General features: G+C 43.6%; 1 protein-coding gene across 1 annotated transcript in view; it reads left to right on the top strand.

The window, feature by feature from the left end:
• LOC143775977 (chloride anion exchanger-like) overlaps nt 1-1,243 on the top strand; it is a 111,542-nt gene extending 110,299 nt beyond the window's left edge. The window contains exon 21 of the mRNA XM_077264803.1: nt 449-1,243. Coding sequence (XP_077120918.1) covers nt 449-466 — 18 coding nt within the window. The 3' untranslated portion in view covers nt 467-1,243. The remainder of the gene's footprint in view (nt 1-448) is intronic.
• The last annotated feature ends 19,039 nt before the right edge of the window (nt 1,244-20,282 follow it).

Genomic DNA, 20,282 nt, shown 5'->3' with positions numbered 1-20,282 from the left:
GCAGGGCCATCACCCTCCGGGCCCGGTCGTAGTGGCGACCATGGTAGTTACACCCCTTGTCCCAGACAACTCCTTGACGTGCTTATATAAAAGAATATGATAGTGCTGCCATATCCTGCATGTGATAGTGCTGCCATTGAAACCCGATTGTTCACAAAGTGATGGCATATCTTAGTGATACCTGGTCTCTGTACCAGATAGCAATAACATTTTACTGCTCTATTCACACCACATTTAGGGCATCCAGGTGACATGTACATTTTACTTTGATCCCTACAGAAGTGTGCACAACTGTATGTGAATTTCACACATCTGTATTTCACACAAAATTATTATTATTACATCTGCCATTGACCTTCATAGTAAAACAGATAATTGATGTTGTTATTTGATAGAAACTCATGCCTATACGTTAGACATTTGACTTTTTTAATGTTCTTCTTTCTAGATTGGTGCGCGACTGTGATCGCATGAAGTCATACAGCACATCACCTGAAAATGTTCTTATAGGGGTCACCACTTAAATGATTTATGGATATACTAATTATGTCAAGCAAACAGATCTTCAAACATGACACAATCAATGATGCAGCTTTGTTTTATTTTAGTAAGATTTTATTTAAAGTAAAGTGCTCATCCTGTTATATATATATATTTTACATGTTACACCATGATTTCTGCTTTTCCAACCTGAGATGAAATCATAAGACTGTGTTCTGGAACTTTCTACTTCATGAAAAGAATACCAATGCCAAAGGTGTACTGATGCAAGAAATCAGTGAAGGAAAAGAAACAGGGCGGAATGCAACTTTACAGTGCGGATTTAAATGCTTTTCAAGATCTATGGAAATCGGGGCTACAAACCCTACAAGCTATGTAATAGCTGCTTTCTATTACCCATTTAGGATGTCAACATCGTCCCCAAAAGACTGAAAGTAAAATAAATAAGAGGACAGATTAAAACTGCACTTCTTATACATATTTACTATCCCAAGAACTCTTAGTATTTGATCGACCATGTTACAGTGTGTATACTAGCCAAATATAGAGCTGTACAGCATGAGGCTGTGCAGACCATGGACATGCAATTGTACATACAAAAGGTATTATGTTATTATACCCATAAACTAATGATATGAAAAGCAATTACCATGTATATTATGTAAGTAAATATGATCAGAAATAAAATAACATTCATTAATATACCACTCTGAAAGGTGGACCAATGATGGATAACGTACTGAAAATTAACTAATTAATTTTCACACTGCATTTTCTGGCAATCAAAAATATTCATTTTTCAAGCACAGACATCACTCTTTTTCTCTGGAGTATAAGGGAGGACATTTCTCCTTGTGGATAGTGCCAAGCCAGCATAACAAGACTTAAACGCCATGAAATTAATCTCTGTGAATTTAAATATGTAAATAGCCTCTAGAGAGTGGAAGAGGACTACAACTCCAGTGCCACCTACTGGCTATAGCAACCCTACAAGTAAAGCCCCCGTCACACTAAGCGAGGTCGCTAGCGAGATCGCTGCTGAGTCACAAGTTTTGTGACGCAACAGCGACCTCAGTAGCGATCTCGCTATGTTTGACACGTACCAGCGACCAGGCCCCTGCTGTGAGATCGCTGGTCGTGTTGGAATGGCCTGGACCTTTTTTTGGTTGTTGAGGTCCCGCTGACATCGCTGAATCGGTGTGTGTGACACGGATTCAGCGATGTCTTCACTGGTAACCAGGGTAAACATCGGGTTACTAAGCGCAGGGCCGCGCTTAGTAACCCGATGTTTACCCTGGTTACCATCGAAAATGTAAAAAAAAACAAACACTACATACTCACATTCCGGTGTCCGTCAGGTCCCTTGCTGTCTGCTTCCCGCACTGACTGACTGCCGGCCGTAAAGTGAAAGCACAGCACAGCGGTGATGTCACCGCTCTGCTGTTAGCGCCGGCACTCAGTCAGTGCAGGGAAGCGGACGCCGGGGGACGCGAAGGTGAGTATGTACTGTTTGTTATTTTACATTTTACACTGGTAACCAGGGTAAACATCGGGTTACTAAGCGCGGCCCTGCGCTTAGTAACCCGATGTTTACCCTGGTTACCCGGGGACCTCGGCATCGTTGGTCGCTGGAGAGCGGTCTGTGTGACAGCTCCCCAGCGACCACACAGCGACTAAACAGCGACGCTGCAGCAATCGGCATCGTTGTCTGTATCGCTGCAGCGTCGCTAAGTGTGACGGGGCCTTAAGTTTGGACCTTTTAAAAAGAGAAACAATTAACATAATTTGATGCAGTTGCGATGCTATCAGAGTAGGACATATAAAAACTGTTTAGTTCCAATCCAGACATGCCATGGTTAAGATGTCAGTCGAAACGCGTCGGATTAACACTGCTATATTTTTAACTTTTGTGCGTAATGCTGGGAGATATTATTATCTTTTATTTTCTGAGTGGTTTACCATAGTCACTATTTTTAAACGAAGAAATAAACAGAAATTTTTTAATCTCATTCCTGCTGGATTCATCGTACTTTTTCTGTGGACTGAATGCTCAACTCTTCCGTGCAGGAACAGATGAGGAACAGCAGACATTCAGGTGAGCGGACTACCTTTGTGTGTTTTAGGACTTTTACAGTGCTTTTTGGTCTTGCTCACGTAGGCTACACATTATCCCATCTGTGTTTATATTTTTTGGTAACCACTCATTACAGCATAAGTAGCGGTTTCAACATAAATAATGGCCTCACAATATAACATTTTCCATGACATAAATGATTGCTCAACAAGAATGAGCAAATTGGCATCAGTATTTGGTGATCAGCATAATACAGACATAGAAACACCAGATCAACTAAAATATTTGATGGTGACTATGGAAAATAAAATGTCAAAAGAGATGAAAATATGGCGGGATTCCACCACCCTGAAAACGTACTTGGACAAAGAAATGATACCAAGGGGGTTGCGTATAAAAAAGATAGCAACCACTATTTATAATGAAGAATTCCAGGAGGAGTGGAACACAATACTAAGCCAATGCTCACTTAAACTTATACAGCTAATACTTAAAAATGAAGACATGGAACTGAATAAGGTGAAGGAAGAAATTAAAGAAACACAAAAATTGTTGGAACCGCACGCACAAACAAATGAATTTAAAATCTTAATTGAAGGACTAACTACTAATCCTGCTAAACTGGAGAAGAACATAATGGACATTAAAAAAAAAAAAATGTTCCAGAGACATGGAAGACTACTCTAATAACCAGGTATATAAATGGAACAAAAAACCTTTCTCTATCTTGAAAAAACGAACAAATAGGAGAAATAATCGAGTGACATTTAGGAATATGAATTACGTCTCGGATACATCATTTGCAACAACTACTAACAATTTCTCTGATTCATCCATTGGATCAAATGCGGAAACACAACAGATATCACAAAAGAAAAATAATTCTGGGACCATCTCAAACATTGGTAACTTTTCAAAAAACGGAGAAAACGCATGGGGAGGAAGCACAAGAGGAAGACGATATCCGATCAGAAACAGGTCCTATCGTCGCTAAACATACCAATATGGGATTTGTCTAGCTACATCATCACCCAAGAACAATTAAATGTGTTAAGCAAAGGATTGGTTTTCGCCCACAAACGAATTTGATGTCTTTAAAACCATACTAGACATAAATAGATTAGCACGTAATATAACACTAAAATGCCATTTTTTTTTTACGAAAATTCTGAACAGAATAATGAGATCCCAAACACAAATAAAGAAAGGATATCAAAAAATACATTCTCTTATAGGGATTTTGAGGAACAACGAGCATATTTATGTTTAAGACATCTACAACCGGAATCGCTAAAGAGTGTAGGTAATCTGAACAAAAGCTACATGACTAATAACTTGTTTTTCTATCCCATACAATCATGATCTCCTTTGTTAGATCAATATCAGGAAATTGTGGAGAAAGAACTTATTGAACTTAAAAGGGACATTGAAAAACAAAAAAATACATCCTTCAATTTGACAATAGGGGAGAGAAAAGCCACAAAGGAAATTAATGAAGATCTTCTTGTACGTCAAGCGGACAAAGGCGGAACAATAGTCCTATTGAATGCTGGCTTATAAAAAAACTTGTCTTAGAAGATTTGGACAACTCTAATGTTTTTATAGAACTGAAAAATGATCCCATGCAGGATTATAACAAATTATTATATGACCTAATACAAGATGGTTCATGTATGGGAGCAAACTGTCAGAGTACTTGTATGTTGAATATCCTACTACTCCCATATACCACACCTTACCAAAGGTACATAAGACCATGTTTCCTCCCCAACTGAGACCTATAGTGGCAGGGATAGGAGCTTTGGGAGAGAGGATTGGATCCTGGGTAGATCATCACCTACAAACATTAGTGTTAGAAACGCTATTCCTGCTGGATTCATCATACTTTTTCTGTGGACTGAATCCTCTGGTGGGCACCTGTGCAGATCTTGGCCACCAACCCCATTGTAATGGCAGAACTTGTCATAATTCAATTGATTCACTCTGTACAGAAAAAAAAAGCAGCATCCGATTACTAACCAAAACTACCCAGTTTATTACTATATAGAGATATAGGTAAATTTGTGAAAAGTGGGTAGTGTAATATTTGTATGTAGGTGGAAATTGGTCCCTCAAAGTCAATGTTATGGTGGGCCCCTGGCACCCCAGTCCAACACTGATCAGAGTATTTGGCAATGAGTTAACACCCATTTGAACTTAACAAAAGTTATCAGATAGTTTTCATGTATTTCATGTATTTCTTGCTGTAATGATGCTCACGAATCATAAGAAGAAAGCCACACATTGGAGAAAGATCAACACACCCACCCCCTCCCTATCCCCATAATAGCATAGAGCTAGTTCATAAGGCTACATTCCCACAATCAGTTTTTAGTGAGTTTTTGATGTTGTAGATTTTCAAAAAAATGCAAGTAACCTATTTTACTTAATGGGTGCATAAAATTTGAAACATCAAAAAAATAAACAAAAAGCTCATTGTGAATGTTAGCCTAAGTGGGTGAGATGTATATTGTCAGACAGCCTGAACTCCTGGTCTAACATGATTAGAATGTGGTAGGAGTAGAGCACAAATGACTAACTCCTTTAAGATAAGGTCCCAGCAGTCATTGTGGAGGAAGGGGCATCACAACTGAGTTTAACTGTGTCACATTACAAATGCTATCATCAGCTATTCTTTCATAGCACTATCATTGCTCCCCCCTCCTCCCACACTACCTGTCCAGAGATTAGCTGATCATTAGGGTACCGTCACACAGTGCCATTTTCATCGCTACGACGGCACGATTCGTGACGTTGCAGCATCGTATGATTATCGCTCCAGCGTCGTAGACTGCGGTCACACGTTGCAATACACGGCGCTGGAGCGATAATTTCATGACGTATTTGCGATGTAGAAGCCATTGGTTACTGTGCGCACATCGTATACAACCTGTGTCACACGATGCAATCATGCCGCCACAGCGGGACACTAGACGACGAAAGAAAGTTTCAAACGATCCGCTACGACGTACGATTCTCAGCGGGGTTCCGGATCGCAGTAGCGTGTCAGACACTACGATATCGTAACGATATCGCTAGAACGTCACGAATCGTGCCGTCGTAGCGATGAAAATGGCACTGTGTGACGGTACCCTTAGGTGTCAGTGTTACACTTATGTCAACTGTGCTCACAGCAACTTGTGCTCCCTCTACTACAGTGGGAGCAGAGCAGGCTACTCTTGTATGAGACGTATAATGACAGCCTGCTTTGCTCATATAATGCCTTTTTCTGAAAAGTGTTTGTCATCTGTGCTCCACGCCCAGCACTTTCTAATCATGGTGGAGGTTAGACCAGGACATTAGGTTGTCTGACAATATGCTTCTCACATACAGAGAAACTTGCTCTAAGCTATGGTGGGAGCATGATCTTCTTTCTTCAGTGTGTTGCTGCCTACAGCAACTATTACATTGCATGTCCAGTTCAGTATGAAAAATTTGGAGAAATGTCTTTTTTAACCCCTTCATGACCCAGCCTATTTTGGCCTTAATGACCTTGCCGTTTTTTGAAATTCTGACCAGTGTCCCTTTATGAGGTAATAACTCAGGAACGCTTCAACGGATCCTAGCGATTCTGAGATTGTTTTTTCGTGACATATTGGGCTTCATGTTAGTGGTAAATTTAGGTCGATAATTTCTGAGTTTATTTGTGAAAAAAACGGAAATTTGGCAAAAAATTTGAAAATTTCGCAATTTTCACATTTTGAATTTTTATTCTGTTAAACCAGAGAGTTATGTGACACAAAATAGTTAATAAATAACGTTTCCCACATGTCTACTTTACATCAGCACAATTTTGGAAACAATTTTTTTTTTTGCTAGGAAGTTATAAGGGTTAAAATTTGACCAGTGATTTCTCATTTTTACAACAAAATTTACAAAACCATTTTTTTTAGGGACCACCTCACATTTGAAGTCATTTTGAGGGTTCTATATGGCTGAAAATACCCAAAAGTGACACCATTCTAAAAACTGCACCCCTCAAGGTGCTCAAAACCACATTCAAGAAGTTTATTAACCCTTCAGGTGTTTCACAGCAGCAGAAGCAACATGGAAGTAAAAAATGAACATTTAACTTTTTAGTCACAAAAATGATCTTTTAGCAACAATTTTTTTATTTTCCCAGCGGTAAAAGGAGAAACTGGACCACGAACGTTGTTGTCCAATTTGTCCTGAGTACGCTGATACCTCATATGTGGGGGTAAACCACTGTTTGGGCGCACGGCAGGGCTTGGAAGGGAAGGAGCGCCATTTGACTTTTTGAATGAAAAATTGGCTCCAATCTTTAGCGGACACCATGTCATGTTTGGAGAGCCCCCGTGTGCCTAAACATTGGAGCTCCCCCACAAGTGACCCCATTTTGGAAACTAGACCCCCCAAGGAACTTATCTAGAAGCATAGTGAGCACTTTAAACCCCCAGGTGCTTCACAAATTGATCCGTAAAAATGAAAAAGTACTTTTTTTTCACAAAAAAATTATTTTAGCCTCAATTTTTTCATTTTCACATGGGCAACAGGATAAAATGGATCCTAAATTTTGTTGGGCAATTTCTCCTGAGTACACAAATACCTCACATGTGGGGGTAAACCACTGTTTGGGCACATGGTAAGGCTCGGAAGGGAAGGAGCGCCATTTGACTTTTTGAATGAAAAATTATCTCCATCGTTAGCGGACACCATGTCGCGTTTGGAAAGCCCCTGTGTGCCTAAACATTGGAGCTCCTCCACAAGTGACCCCATTTTGGAAACTAGACCCCCCAAGGAACTCATCTAGAGGCATAGTGAGCACTTTAAACCCCCAGGTGCTTCACAAATTGATCCGCAAAAATGAAAAAGTACTTTTTTTTCACACAAAATTTCTTTTAGCCTCAATTCTTTCATTTTCACATGGGCAACAGGATAAAATGGATCCTAAAATTTGTTGGGCAATTTCTCCTGAGTATGCCGATACCTCATATGTGGGGGTAAACCACTGTTTGGGTGCATGGCAAGGCTCGGAAGGGGAGGCGTGCCATTTGACTTTTTGAATGGAAAATTAGCTCCAATCGTTAGCGGACACCATGTCGCGTTTGGAGAGCCCCTGTGTGCCTAAACATTGGAGCTCCCCTACAAGTGACCCCATTTTGGAAACTAGACCCCCCAAGGAACTTATCTAGATGCATAGTGAGCACTTAGAACCCCCAGGTGCTTCACAGAAGTTTATAACGCAGAGCCGTGAAAATAAAAAAATAATTTTTCTTTCCTCAAAAATGATTTTTAGCCCAGAATTTTTTATTTTCCCAAGGGTAATAGGAGAAATTGGACCCCAAATTTTGTTGTCCAGTTTGTCCTGAGTACGGTGATACCCCATATGTGGGGGTAAACCACTGTTTGGGCGCACGGCAGGGCTCGGAAGGGAAGGCACGCCATTTGGCTTTTTGAATGGAAAATTAGCTCCAATCATTAGCGGACACCATGTCGCGTTTGGAGAGCCCCTGTGTGCCTAAACATTGGAGCTCCCGCACAAGTGACCCCATTTTGGAAACTAGACCTCCCAAGGAACTAATCTAGATGTGTGGTGAGCACTTTGAACCCCCAAGTGCTTCACAGAAGTTTATAACGCAGAGCCGTGAAAATAAAAAATGTGTTTCCTTTCCTCAAAAATATTTTTTAGCCCAGAATTTTTTTATTTTTGCAAGAGTAACAGGAGAAATTGGACCCCAAAAGTTGTTGACCAGTTTCTCCTGAGTACGCTGATACCCCATATGTGGGGGTAAACCACTGTTTTGGCACACGTCGGGGTTCGGAAGGGAAGTAGTGACGTTTTGAAATGCAGACTTTGATGGAATGCTCTGCGGGCATCAGGTTGCGTTTGCAGAGCCCCTGATGTGCCTAAACAGTAGGAACTCCCCACAAGTGACTCCATTTTGGAAACTAGACCCCCAAGGGAACTTATCTAGATGTGTGGTGAGCACTTTGAACCCCCAAATGCTTCACAGAAGTTTATAACGCAGAGCCGTGAAAATAATAAATGTGTTTCCTTTCCTCAAAAATATTTTTTTAGCCCAGAATTTTTTATTTTTGCAAGACTAACAGGAGAAATTGGACCCCAAAAGTTGTTGTCCAGTTTCTCCTGAGTACGCTGATACCCCATATGTGGGGGTAAACCACTGTTTGGGCACATGCCGGGGCTCGGAAGGGAAGTAGTGACGTTTTGGAATGCAGACTTTGATGGAATGGTCTGCGGGCATCATGTTACGTTTGCAGAGCCCCTGATATGCCTAAACAGTAGAAACCCCCCACAAGTGACCCCATTTTGGAAACTAGACGCCCCAAGGAACTTATCTAGATGTGTGGTGAGCACGTTCAACCCCCAAGTGCTTCACAGAAGTTTACAACGCAGAGCCGTGAAAATAAAAAATCATTTTTCTTTCCTCAAAAAAGATGTTTTAGCAAGCAATTTTTTATTTTCACAAGGGTAACAGGAGAATTTGGACCCCAATATTTGTTGCCCAGTTTGTTGTGAGTATGCTGATACCCCATATGTGGGGGTAAACCACTGTTTGGGCGCACGTCAGGGCTCGGAAGGGAAGTAGTGACATTTGAAATGCAGACTTTGATGGAATGGTCTGCGGGCGTCACATTGCATTTGCAGAGCCCCTGATGTGCCTAAACAGTAGAAACACCCCACAAGTGACCCCATTTTGGAAACTAGACCCCCGAAGGAACTTATCTAGATGTGTGGTGAGCACGTTCAACCCCCAAGTGCTTCACAGAAGTTTACAACGCAGAGCCGTGAAAATAAAAAATCATTTTTCTTTCCTCAAAAAAGATGTTTTAGCAAGCAATTTTTTATTTTCACAAGGGTAACAGGAGAATTTGGACCCCAATATTTGTTGCCCAGTTTGTTGTGAGTATGCTGATACCCCATATGTGGGGGTAAACCACTGTTTGGGCGCACGTCAGGGCTCGGAAGGGAAGTAGTGACATTTGAAATGCAGACTTTGATGGAATGGTCTGCGGGCGTCACATTGCATTTGCAGAGCCCCTGATGTGCCTAAACAGTAGAAACACCCCACAAGTGACCCCATTTTGGAAACTAGACCCCCGAAGGAACTTATCTAGATGTGTGGTGAGCACTTTCAACCCCCAAGTGCTTCACAGAAGTTTATAACGCAGAGCCGTGAAAATAAAAAATAATTGTTCTTTCCTCAAAAATTATGTTTTAGCAAGTAATTTTTTATTTTTGCAAGGGTAACAGGAGAAATTGGACCCCAACAGTTGTTGCCCAGTTTGTCCTGAGTACGCTGGTACCCCAAATGTGGGGTTAAATCACTGTTTGGGCGCACGTCGGGGCTTGGAAGGGAGGGAGCACCATTTGACTTTTTGAATGCAAGATTGGCTGGAATCAATGGTGGCGCCATGTTGCGTTTGGAGACCCCTGATGTGCCTAAACAGTGGAAACCCCTCAATTCTAACTTCAACACTAACCCCAACACACCCCTAATCCTAATCCCAACTGTAGCCATAACCCTAATCACAAACCTAACCCCAACACACCCCTAACCACAACCCTAACCGCAACACACCCGTAACCCTAATTCCAACCCTAATCCTAACCCTAATCCCAACCGTAGCCCTAATCCCAACCCTAACCACAACTGTAACCCCAACACACCCCTAACCCTATCCGTAACCCTAACCACAAGCCTAATCTTAACCCTATTTCAAACCCTAGCCCTAATTCCAACCCTAACTCTAATTCCAACCCTAACCCTAAGGCTATGTGCCCACGTTGCGAATTCGTGTGAGATTTTTCCGCACGATTTTTGAAAAATCTGCAGGTAAAAGGCACTGCGTTTTACCTGCGGATTTACAGCAGATTTCCAGTGTTTTTTTGTGCGGATTTCACCTGCGGATTCCTATTGAGGAACAGGTGTAAAACGTTGCGGAATCCGCACAAAGAATTGACATGCTGCGGAAAATACAACGCAGCATTTCTGCACGGAATTTTCCGCACCATGGGCACAGCGGATTTGGTTTTCCTTAGGTGTACATGGTACTGTAAACCTGATGGAAAACTGCTTCGAATTCGCAGCGGCCAATCCGCTGCGGATCCGCGGCCAATCCGCTGCGGATCCGCGGCCAATCCGCTGCGGATCCGCGGCCAATCCGCTGCGGATCCGCTGCCAATCCGCTGCGGATCCGCGGCCAATCCGCTGCGGATCCGCTGCCAATCCGCTGCGGATCCGCTGCCAATCCGCTGCGGATCCGCTGCGGATCCGCGGCCGATCCGCTGCGGATCCGCTGCCGATCCGCTGCCGATCCGCTGCGGATCCGCGGCCGATCCGCTGCGGATCCGCTGCCCATCCGCTGCCGATCCGCTGCGGATCCGCGGCCGATCCGCTGCGGATCCGCTGCCAATCCGCTGCGGATCCGCTGCCGATCCGCGGCCCATCCGCTGCGGATCCGCTGCCGATCCGCTGCGGATCCGCGGCCGATCCGCTGCGGATCCGCGTCCGATCCGCGTCCGATCCGCTGCGGATCCGCGGCCGATCCGCTGCGGATCCACGGCCGATCCGCTGTGTGCACATGCCATAACCCTACCCCTAATTACCCTACCCGTAACCCTAACCCTACCCCTAACCCTACCCCTAGTTCTAACCCTAGTTCTAATCCTAACCCTAGAGGAAAAAAAAAAAAAAAAAAAAATTCTTTATTTTATTATTGTCCCTATGGGGGTGATAAAGGGGGGGGGGGTTATTTATTATTTTTTTATTTTGATCGCTGTGATAGAACCTACCACAGCGATCAAAATGTACCTGTAAGGAATCTGCCGACTGGCAGATTCGGCGGGCGCACTGAGCATGCGCCCGCCATTTTCCAACATGGCGGCGCCCAGCGAGGAGACGGACGGACACCGGGAGGATCGGTAAGTATGAAGGGGTGGTGGGGGGGTGGATCGGAGCACGGGGGGGGGGAACGGAGCACAGGGGGGGTGGGTCTGGGCAAGGAGGGAGCGGACAGGAGGACGGGGGAGCCGGCAGGCGGACGGAGGGGACCGGACCCCATAACAGAGGACGGGGGGGGCGATCGGTGGGCGTGGGGGGGGGTACTTCAGTATTTCCAGCCATGGCCGATGATATTGCAGCATCGGCCATGGCTGGATTGTAATATTTCACCATTTTTTTAGGTGAAATATTACAAATCGCTCTGATTGGCAGTTTCACTTTCAACAGCCAATCAGAGCGATCGTAGCCACGGGGGGGTGAAGCCACCCCCCCTGGGCTGAAGTACCACTCCCCCTCTCCCTGCAGATCGGGTAAAATAGGAGTTAACCCCTTCACCCGATCTGCAGGGACCCGATCATTCCATGACGCCACATAGGCGTCATGGGTCGGATTGGCACGGGTTTTCATGACGCCTACGTGGCGTCATGGGTCGGGAAGGGGTTAACAAGCTTTATTACATGACTTAAGTGCATATGTGCACATCTTTTTTTCTGGAGTTCTGTACATCTAAAGCATCTTTTCTTCTGTCAGCATTATGTTTTTAGGATTTTTTGGCGGTTGGTTTTTACTGGCATTTTATGGATTTTTTTTAAATCCATTAAACAAAGAAGAAAACATTGGCATTTTTTAAGCAAAAGCCGAGTCAAAATGTTTAAAAAGAAGCATGTCCTGCATGTTCTGGGCATCTATCTTTGCCCTCCTATTGATTTATGTTGTAAAGTAAGTAGAGTGTCGTCCTAGTTCAAAATGCCAGACGAATACACTACCGTTCAAAAGTTTAGGGTCACCCAATTTTGTGTTTTCCATTTTATTAATCAAATGAGTTGCCAAATGAATTGAAAATCTAGTCCAGACATTGAAAAGGTTCAAAACAAAAAGATTTTTATTTGAAATAATAATTTTCTCCTTCAAACTTTGCTTTTGTCAAAGAATGCTCCCTAAGCAGGAATTACAGCATTGCAGACCTTTGGCATTCTAGCATTTAATTTGCTGAGGTAATCTGAAGAAATTTCACCCCATGCTTCCAGAAGCCCCTCCCACAAGTTGGTTTGGCTTGATGGGCACTTTTTGCGTACCATACGGTCAAGCTGCTCCCACAACAGCTCAATGGGGTTGAGATCTGGTAGACAGCGCTTGATTAAAGCCAATTTCTGTGCTGGCTACTCCATTACATATAGAATACCAGGGTGTGCTTTGGGTCATTGTCCTGTTGTAGGATGAAATCGGCTTCAATCAAGTGCTGTCCACAGGGTATGGCACGGCATTGCAAAATGGAATGATAGCCTTCCTTGTTCAAAATCCCTTTTACCTTGTACAAATCTCCCACTTTACCAGCACCAAAGCAACCCCAGACCATCACATTACCTCCACCATGCTTGACAGATGACGTCAGGCACTCTTCCAGCATCTTTTCAATTGTTCTGCATCTCACAAATCTTCATCTGTGTGACCCAAACACCTCAAACTTGGATTCGTCTGTCCATAACACTTTTTTCCCATCTTCTTCTGTCCAATGTCTGTTCTTTTGCCCATATCAATCTTTTCCTTTTATTAGCCAGTCTCCAATATGGCTTTTTCTTTGCCAATCTGCCCTGAAGGCCAGCATCCTGGAGTCGCCTCTTCACTGTAGATGTTAACACTGGTGTTTTGCGTGTACTATATAATGAAGCTGCCAGTTGAGGACCTGTGAGGCGTCGATTTCTCAAACTACAGACTCTAATGTACTTGACTTGTTGCTCAGTTGTGCAGAGGGGTCTCCCACTTCTCTTTCTACTCTGGATAGAGCCTGTTTGTGCTCTCCTCTGAAGGGAGTAGTACACACCGTTGTAGGAAATCTTCAGTTTCTTGACAATTTCTCACATGGAATAGCCTTAGTTTCTAAGAACAAGAATAGACTGTCGAGTTTCACATGAAAGTTTTTTTTTCTGGCCATTTTGAGAGTTTAATGGAACCAACAAATGTAATGCTCCAGATTCTCAACTAGCTCAAAGGAAGGTCAGGTTTATAGGTTCTCTAATCAGCCAAACTTTTCAACTGTGCTAACATACTTGCACATGGGTTTTCAAGAGTATTCTAACCATCCATTAGCCTTCTTACACAGTTAGCAAACACAAAGTACCATAAGAATACTGGAGTGATGGTTGTTGGAAATGAGCCTCTATACACCTATGAAGATATTGCATTACAAACCAGATGTCTGCAGCTAGAATAGTCATTTACCACATTAACAATGTAACAATGTATAGAGTGTATTTCTGAATCATTTAATGTTAGCTTCATTGGAAAAAACTGTGCTTTTCTTTCCAAAATAAGGAAATTTCTAAATGACCCTAAATGTTTGAATGGTAGTGTACTGTATATATTTACTTCTTTTAAAACCTTGGCATCTTTGAAACCTGAAACGTTTGAAAGAGGTTAAAAAGTCTGAACATATACATTGGAAGTCATTTTCTCATACAAATTAATTCTTTTGATTGCTTTGTTAGCACTCTTTCAAATCATTTAGCCAACTTGCTTAAAAAAATGATGAAAAACATACCTTAAATTTACAATCACAAATGTAGTTTTTTTGCAACAGTTTTTGATAATTATTTTTCCTCCAAACTGAGGGATGGATAAAAAAAGATGATAAAAATGTATCCTTTTTTTATTCTCACTTGTGTTTGGCTGAGAAAACTGTATCAAAAACTGCATGTGTGATTCCAGCCTAAATGAAAATTACTTTACACTAAAATGTATGAGATCCGAACAATGACTGAGAATTGGCTAATCAGGACACATAACAACTGACACTACTGTTGTGGAGCTCTCCCTTTCTCTCTTTATTTCTAGATGGATCCTGTTTTATATGCCAGATAGCTGATATTGCAGTATCAAGTGAGTAAGGGAATAGCAAACAGAAAATAACTTCAGCAGTGCCAATATCAAGTTAAGTGAAGATTGGATAGCTGGGCAACCAAAAGTACTGACATTTTAAGAAACAAAGATACTACTCACACACTCATTACCCCAGAACACTGCTTTACTCTGTGCAGTGTGAAGATTCCGCACAGCATGCGCAATCTAGCGACATCATCTTACCTGCAGTGGGCTAAGTCTCAGGCGTACAGGCTTAATTGTGCATCAGGGAGCCACTGTCTTCCTCTTCCACCAATTTGTTCAATGGTATCCTCATCCTGAGGTTGAAGCTGAAATTATGAAGATGGGAGGGGCGGCCCCAAAAACAAAAACCTAAAGAGATGAACTGGTATATAAGTTTCTTTTGAGCTAGATATTACATTCATGTGGTTCCCCATGACTACGTGGCCACTAGCCAGATGTCAATCCTTATCCACATTACATAACTTGACAAATGATAAGGTTTTAATATTAGAGGTTAAGACCGTCCCAAGTAGGGACACTGTGATGTGGTGGGATGTACTTTGTGTTTCTTCAGTTGGCAGTCGGGCTCTGTAGCTTCCTAAATGCCTCCACAATTCATTAATACCTCAGTTGGTTGTGGATTGTTTAGAAGCAGTGGCGTACTGCCAAAGGGTGGAGACAACGCGGCAGCTAAAGGGCCCATGAGTCGAGAGGACCAGGTGCCAGCGTTAGCTCTAGGCTTCCCTGCCTGGCATCACATTTTCAACTGTATCGGCATCATAAATGTATACATCTCCACTGACCAATCTCCCTGCCGAAAGCGACGAAACCTGGACTCAGCCAAGGGAGATTCGGTCAGGGTCATCATAGATAAGGGCAACAGCCCCAAAAATCCCTCCACAGACTGGAGACAAACCGAATCTTGTGGCAAAGAGAATGCCCAGGACTGTGGATCTCCCTGTAGCAGAGAGATCACAATACCCTCTTCATTTCCGGAGGAGTAAGCACGAAGCTTAAAATAAAGTATGCAAGCTTCCCTAAACACAAAAAATGTGTCCCTTTCTCTGGAAAATCTGTCTGAGAGGGCAACCTTGTGTTCAGACTGGACCGGCCTACCTGCAGAGACCCCAACATCATCGACCTGCAGCCGCTGAACCTCATAGCGAAGGTCAAATTATAAAACGAGGCGCACCGCTAAAATACAAGCGACTCTATCAAAAACAAATGTAATACGGGGTGCAAGCGAGTGATACAATAACCAAGTAGTGCCAGCAGAAAGACAAGTATCACTCCAGAAATGCACACCACGCAAAAAATGAGAACATAGTATATGGAAAAACACAGGAGTTTATTAATACACCACAATAAAACATACTTAAAAACTGTAAGCAAAGGGCCCCATCCATGTAGATATCATATAAACACAATACAATAGTACATATGACCTAAAGTACATGTAATGATTAACAATAATTTAAAGCCTGCCTGCACCCAAGCCTGAGTGAAAACCATATAAGGTAAGCAAGAAAGACACCAAGCTATCCAATATAAGGTTGGAGAACCTAACACCTGCCTGAACACATATGTGGCTCATGGAACACTGGTATGAGTCTGGAAAAACCAGCTACAAAATAACGCCCCAGAGCCCAAAAAGTCGGCACAGATAAAATAGCTGCCAGACAATGCTAAGATGGAATATTACCAGACAGGAGAAGTCCGTGGAGCAACAGGCAGATAGACTGGACAGGGACCAATGCAGCCCAACGCGTGTCGCCCTTCAGGAGAGGGCTTCGTCAGGGGAAGTGTTTTGACGTGTATCCTAAATCCTGTATAAATACCACCCAAATAATAAAAGACACGGCACATATGTGACAGAAAGGCGGCGCCGCCGGCCGCACGTGCGCACAGCAGCGCAAGACCATGGAAAGAAAAAACTTACCGCCCAGCCATGTGGGGAAGTGAAGGGGAGTGACCGCTGGCAGAATGGTGAGAGCCCACAGCGCAGGCGCAAAAGCGCCTGGAGCCCTGCTTGGATGTGTTCACTAACTGGACATGCGCAGAAGAGCGCTACTGTATGAGAGTGGAATGATACATGACTCAGCCGAGCCAAGATACAAACAAAAAGTAACCGCTGTCAGTGTGAACAGCAGGGACAAGCCCATATGCGTGCAATCAAGGGGAGCCAGCTGCAACAAAGCAATAGCGCCAAGAGCCCCATTAAAATGCCCCCTACTGGGGCTGAATGTCCAGAAAGGGAGGAAATCCATGAATAAGCACCAGTCAGGAGCCTTGGTAATATAGATCATGGTAGACAGGACCAAGGAAAAGGGGCAAATGGTAGTAACCCCAAAAATTGTGTATAGCCAAAAGGTGATCAGCCTCAAAGTGCATAAATATACACAAAGAAAAAGAAAAAGGGGTAAAAAACCAAAAATGCACGGTTGGCCAGATAGGAAAAATGATAATAAGAAAAAACGGAAGATCCCAATTGTCACAGGGGTATTGAGCCACATGACCGCCAACCCCCGGGGGACATGCATGCAAACATGCTCATATGATAATCAAAGGCATACACACATACACACACACACACATACATACACACACACACACACACACACACACACATATACACACGCACACACACACACCTGACCATGCCATATGTGCAAACAAACATACAAATCATAATAAACACAGGAAAGGTAGACAATATATATAAAGAAATTTTAACCATAATCTGTATTAAGTGAATAACAGTACAGCAAGACTGGTGTATGAACATATGTTGTATGCATGGACTGTTGGCTGTGCAAAAGGGTAAGTATGGAAAATTGATAATGATGTCCATACAAGAACATCAAATGATAGAAGTCATATCCGCCCAAATGGACAGAGACCTGTATAATGCATGAGGGGACCTCAAAGCCCAGTAGAAGATATATGCATGAGGCAAAAGGGATGGAAGGGATGGAAGTACTAGTCCATCCTAACCCTATATCTACTGGGCGGCAAGGATGAAGACCAGCGAAATGCTGGCTTACCTGGTATCCAAAGTACCATAAGATATAAAGGAAAATAAAGGAGACCCAACCCTATCCCAATGTCCCATGAGCCGGAAATAACTATAATACATGTACAATCCATAGGCCATACACAAAGTCTGGAAGCAAACCCCTAATCCTAGTACCATACCAAACCATATAGTTACAAAAGGATATAGTGAATAAGATACCCCTTGTATAACCAGTCCCGGCAATAAATATAAGGTGCCGTGCATTGGGGCAATCGAGTCAGATCCATAAAAACCGAGCGAGTCCAGGTGCACATATACAGAGGCGCAAATTATCCCATAAAAGGAGATCCAAGGCAGTTCCACTGAAACACGGAAAATCCATTTTGTCCAGAGAAAGAAAATAATTCCCACACAGATGGAGTGTGCCCAAAGTCCATAGAGAATGACTCCGGAGATAAACGAGAGGTCCAGACTCCAGAACCATCCAGTCCATAGATATAATGGACAGCAGGAGGGGAAGTCAGGACAAAACTCATCCAAGGAAGCCCGTAAATAAAAGTTCTTCGTTGAGACCTGTTGGGGCAACAGAAGACAAATTAAAGATCCAACGGGATTCACAGCGTAGCAAGGACGGTTTTAACGGGCCCCCCCTGTTGGAAGTCCGGACATGTTCCAGGCCGACCACCCTAGTGTTAGCTACACTACCCGCATGATGGATAAGAAAGTGAGCCGCCACCGGGGTGAGGACTTTGCCTTTAGCAGAATCATTGGAGGCCAGATTGATTGTGGAGAAGTGCTTCTGCACTCTCCGACGCAGCTCCTGCGAGGTTTGACCCACGTATATGAGCTGGCATGGGCAAATGAGAGCATAAACAACGCACGTGGTCTTGCAGTTAACATATGACAAAAGTCTATGCCGGCTACCATCCCTGGGATGAACAAAGAAGTCCCTTGTGGCCCCCATATGTGGGCAGACACTACAACCCCCACAAGCAAAAGAACCTCTGAGTTTGATGCCTCGATTAATACTCACAGTCTGCCTCCTGTAGTGGCTCCTAGATAACATATCCCTAAAGTTAGGAGCCCGTCTGGCAACCAACAAGGGTTGTGCACTGACCACATCTGCGGTGTGGAGGTCCGTGGTAAGAATATCCCAGTGCCTGTGTAATATTGCCTTGAGGTCACCCCAGTTGTTGTTATAACCCGTAATGAACCTGGGTTTGTCCTCACGTACCTTGATAGACGCTGGTAATAAAGATTCCTGAGTATGAAGTCTTGCTCGTTGGAATGCCTTTGAAATGCTTCTATGTGGATAATGCCTGTCCTTAAAGCGATCCGTGAGACTTCGTGCTTCCATTCGAAAGTCCATATCGGACGTACAATTCCTTCTAATTCTTAGAAATTGGCCTATGGGCACTCCATCCCGAGTGTGTCGTGGATGGAAACTTCTGTAATCCAAAAGGCTATTTGTGGCCGTCGGCTTCCGGAACAACCTGGTAGAGATGGAGCCGCCCTCCTCAATCCTGATCTGTAGGTCGAGATACGTGGCTACGGAGGATGACAGAGTACGTAAGCAGAATGTTATGCATATTTACGTTCAAAGACTCAATATAGCTCCTGCAGTCCTCCATAGTGCCCACCCAAACAAAGAAAACATCGTCAATATAACGTGACCAGTGGGCAATTCTATTCCTGAAAGTGGATGATGGGTAGACCACCGTAGCCTCCCACCATCCCAAAAACAGATTTGCCAGAGCAGGTGCACATCTGGCACCCATGGCCACGCCTGACGTTTGTAGGTAATATGTCCTGTCAAACAAAAAATAATTATGCCTCAGGATAAAATTGAGCAAGTCCACCACTAGAGAGTCGTGCATGCGATCCGAATGTTCCACCATATCCAGGAAGTATAGGACCGCCGTTATGCCATCTTCGTGGCTAATGTTTGAATACAGCGATTCGACGTCACATGTGACCAAAATGGCCCCTGGCGGAAGCTTCAAAGAGCGACAGATGTTAATGAAGTGTGCCGAGTCTTTAACAAAAGATGGTAAGCTCTTGACCAATGGTTGCAGGAAGTGGTCCACATAGATGCAAGCTTTCTCACACAGGCTGCCGATGCTGGCCACAATGGGCCGGCCCGGCGGCCTGTGGATGTCCTTGTGGACTTTAGGCAGCATATAAAAGGTTGCCGTGATGGGACATTCAACCCACAGGAACCGAAATTCCTGGTGATTTATGATGCCGAGGTCCCTGGCCCTCTCCAACAGAGTCCTGAGGCGAGCACCAAAAACTGCTGAGGGATCCGATGGAAGCTTTCTGTAAAACCTTTGATTACCCAGTTGTCGATTGGCCTCCTCCAAGTAGAGGGCATGTGGCCAAAGGACCACATTGCCCCCCTTGTCAGCTTCTTTAATCAAGAACAAGTCATTGTTCTTGAGGCTAGACAAAGCGCGTTGTTCCTCCCTACTCAAATTGGAAGGGAGCAATGGACGTATGGGCATAGACAGGATATCTTTTTTAGTTAACTCAAAGAAGACCCTAATGGATGGTATTAGGGAAAAAGGAGGTGCCACAGTAGATTTATTACGATATGGAAAACGATTCCTACCTCCACCAGATTCGTTCTCCTGAAGTAGCCGTAAAAGATCCTGCATAACCTGTTGGTCCGTCTGGTCGAGGTCCCTCATAGTCTGGGGCCTGTTGTGTAAAACTCGAAGAACTAAATGCCTGCAAAACAAATATAAATCCTTAACTAAGGTAAACTTGTCTGCGGCTTGCGAAGGGGAAAAAGTCAAACCCC

Source organism: Ranitomeya variabilis, chromosome 5, assembly GCF_051348905.1.
Source record: "Ranitomeya variabilis isolate aRanVar5 chromosome 5, aRanVar5.hap1, whole genome shotgun sequence".
Classification (NCBI taxonomy): domain Eukaryota; kingdom Metazoa; phylum Chordata; class Amphibia; order Anura; family Dendrobatidae; genus Ranitomeya; species Ranitomeya variabilis.
This window is presented reverse-complemented; position numbering and strand designations above follow the sequence as displayed.